The following is a 2,126-nucleotide window of genomic DNA, read 5'->3' on the forward strand; positions in this document are numbered from 1 at the left end:
GTCATAATACACAGATTAGTAACATTTAGCAAATGTGTGCGTAATAATAAATGGTGAGCAAACTGTAAATACCTTTCAAATGGTTTATTACTGAACATTGTATATTTGTGCATTTTACCCTCAACTACTTACATACGCCATTGAGATAGACTTGGACGTTATCTGATATCATGCAGTATTGAACATTTAAAATTCAGTACACGTGTTAAAGGTGTTGTGTAACAATCGAGCCACTAGAGGGTGATGTTAAACATACATAATGACTCGTCCTCAAAATGTACTTTTAGAATACTTACAAACAACGTATTATTAAATAACGTGGAACAACAACAGACATTGGTTTTTGGAATGTACAACCCAAAATGACTACAATGTATTTTATAGAACAAGCTGATGGCTTCTTATACGTTTTCCAAGTCATTCCTGTCCAATCTAGACAAATCATTCTGTATCAACACCACATTCATCTCTGTATTGTCAGAGAACAATTGTATAACATAACTATTTTTTTAAACTGGGAAATAAAAAAATAGGTACTATGAACGCCTTAACTTCAGAGAAAATATGTTTAGCCTTCACTTTGAACCATGGATAAAATAAAGCATAAACTATTGGATTAATTAAGGAATTAGAAAGTGGCAGAAAGCTGATGATGAATGATAATAAATTGTCACTAAAGAAATAAAAAAATAAAAAACAAAACAGAAATGGAATCCAACAAATGAGATAGTTGAAAACAACAATAGACAGAGTTTTTGCTGCTTTTCTCTCAGACTTATTTGCTTGTACAGTTTTAACACCAGACACACTGGCAGCATCTTTTGAAAATACCTTCCTGGCCTGTGATCTGGCCATCACAAAGATTTTCATATAAAGTGTTAAAATAATAGAGCACGGGACAACGATTGTAATTACGAAGTCAATTATTTTGCCCCACATATATCCTTCACCAGTAAAACATTCTTTCAAGCACCTACTCACTACCTGTACATTTACAATGTATTTTATGAGAGCAGCATTGTATATGATACAACAACACCAGGTAATGGATATACAACACACCATTCTTGTTACTGTTATTTTAGAGTGGTACAATAAGGGATCACACACAGCAACATAGCGTTCAATAGATATCAAGACCAAATTGCCCAGAGATAAAGAAGTACACAAACAAGAGACGTAGAATTGAAACACACAGAAATATTCCCCAAAACTCCAGCATGATTCAATTATTGCTACAGTCGTTACTGGTATCACAATCAGTCCCACCAGGAGATCTGACACAGCCAGAGAGAGGATGAGCAGGTTGGTTGGAGTGTGGAGCTGCTTGAAGTGAGAGATGGAGATGATCACAATTACATTCAAAAATACTGTAACTGTTGAAATCACAGCGAAGAAGATGTACAGTGTTATGTAGATAGATGTCCATAGCAAAGCCTTTCTGCAAGAAGAGTTTCTGTCTTGAAAACAATATTGAACATCTTCATGTTCCTCCATTTGTAGAAAATGATCTAAACGTTGAGGTCCTACTCCTGCTTGGTCCTGTGTGTGACCCTGTCAGGTCCGCCTTCTGACAAACTCTGAGCTCTGCCTCATTATTTATCCCTGATTTTCTGACAGCCACTCCCATCCTCGGAGTCTCTCTGCACGCACACACACATGCGCATGTGAGCTCACAAATGAACAAACGGTTAAATAAACAAACAATTTATGAAAACATGATGTAATGTATGACAGGATTGGATGTTGCTGTGCCCACCTAGCCAGTCCTTCAGTCTAACTGACTGTTAGATAAGAAAGTAAAGGTAGCATAGTATGCGTGATATTTTGGTCACTCAAAGGCTATTTTACTTGGGAAATAGAATAACTGTTTAAGACTAACAGTTTTGGGTGATGTCAGTGCTCAGTTTGGACCATAATCCACAACCTGAGGAGACATGACAGTACACCACATGTTAGCTGGCCAGTGTTTCGTCCTTTAGGTGCCTTTTAGCAAACTCCCAGCGGACTGTTACGTGCCTTTTACTGAAGAGGCTATTTCATCTGTCCACTCTATCACAACGGCCTGTTTGCGACCTGGGATAGGAGTCTTGGTTGTTTCAAATGTCTTCCATTTTAAGATGGAT

The 2,126-nt window shown here is 37.3% G+C and overlaps 1 protein-coding gene across 1 annotated transcript; it reads right to left on the reverse strand.

Moving 5' to 3' along the window:
• Positions 1 to 441: 441 nt before the first annotated feature.
• On the reverse strand, positions 442 to 1,497 carry LOC135547768 (trace amine-associated receptor 5-like). The gene is made up of 3 exons (XM_064977027.1): positions 1,438 to 1,497; positions 1,075 to 1,326; positions 442 to 984 (listed from the first exon to the last, which is right to left on the reverse strand). Exons 1-3 carry the CDS (start codon positions 1,495 to 1,497, stop codon positions 502 to 504), a joined length of 795 nt encoding a protein of 264 aa, XP_064833099.1. The 3' UTR covers positions 442 to 501.
• Between the last annotated feature and the right edge of the window lie 629 nt (positions 1,498 to 2,126).

The sequence above is a fragment of the Oncorhynchus masou genome, chromosome 10 (genome assembly GCF_036934945.1).
Source record: "Oncorhynchus masou masou isolate Uvic2021 chromosome 10, UVic_Omas_1.1, whole genome shotgun sequence".
NCBI classification, from domain to species: Eukaryota; Metazoa; Chordata; class Actinopteri; order Salmoniformes; family Salmonidae; genus Oncorhynchus; species Oncorhynchus masou.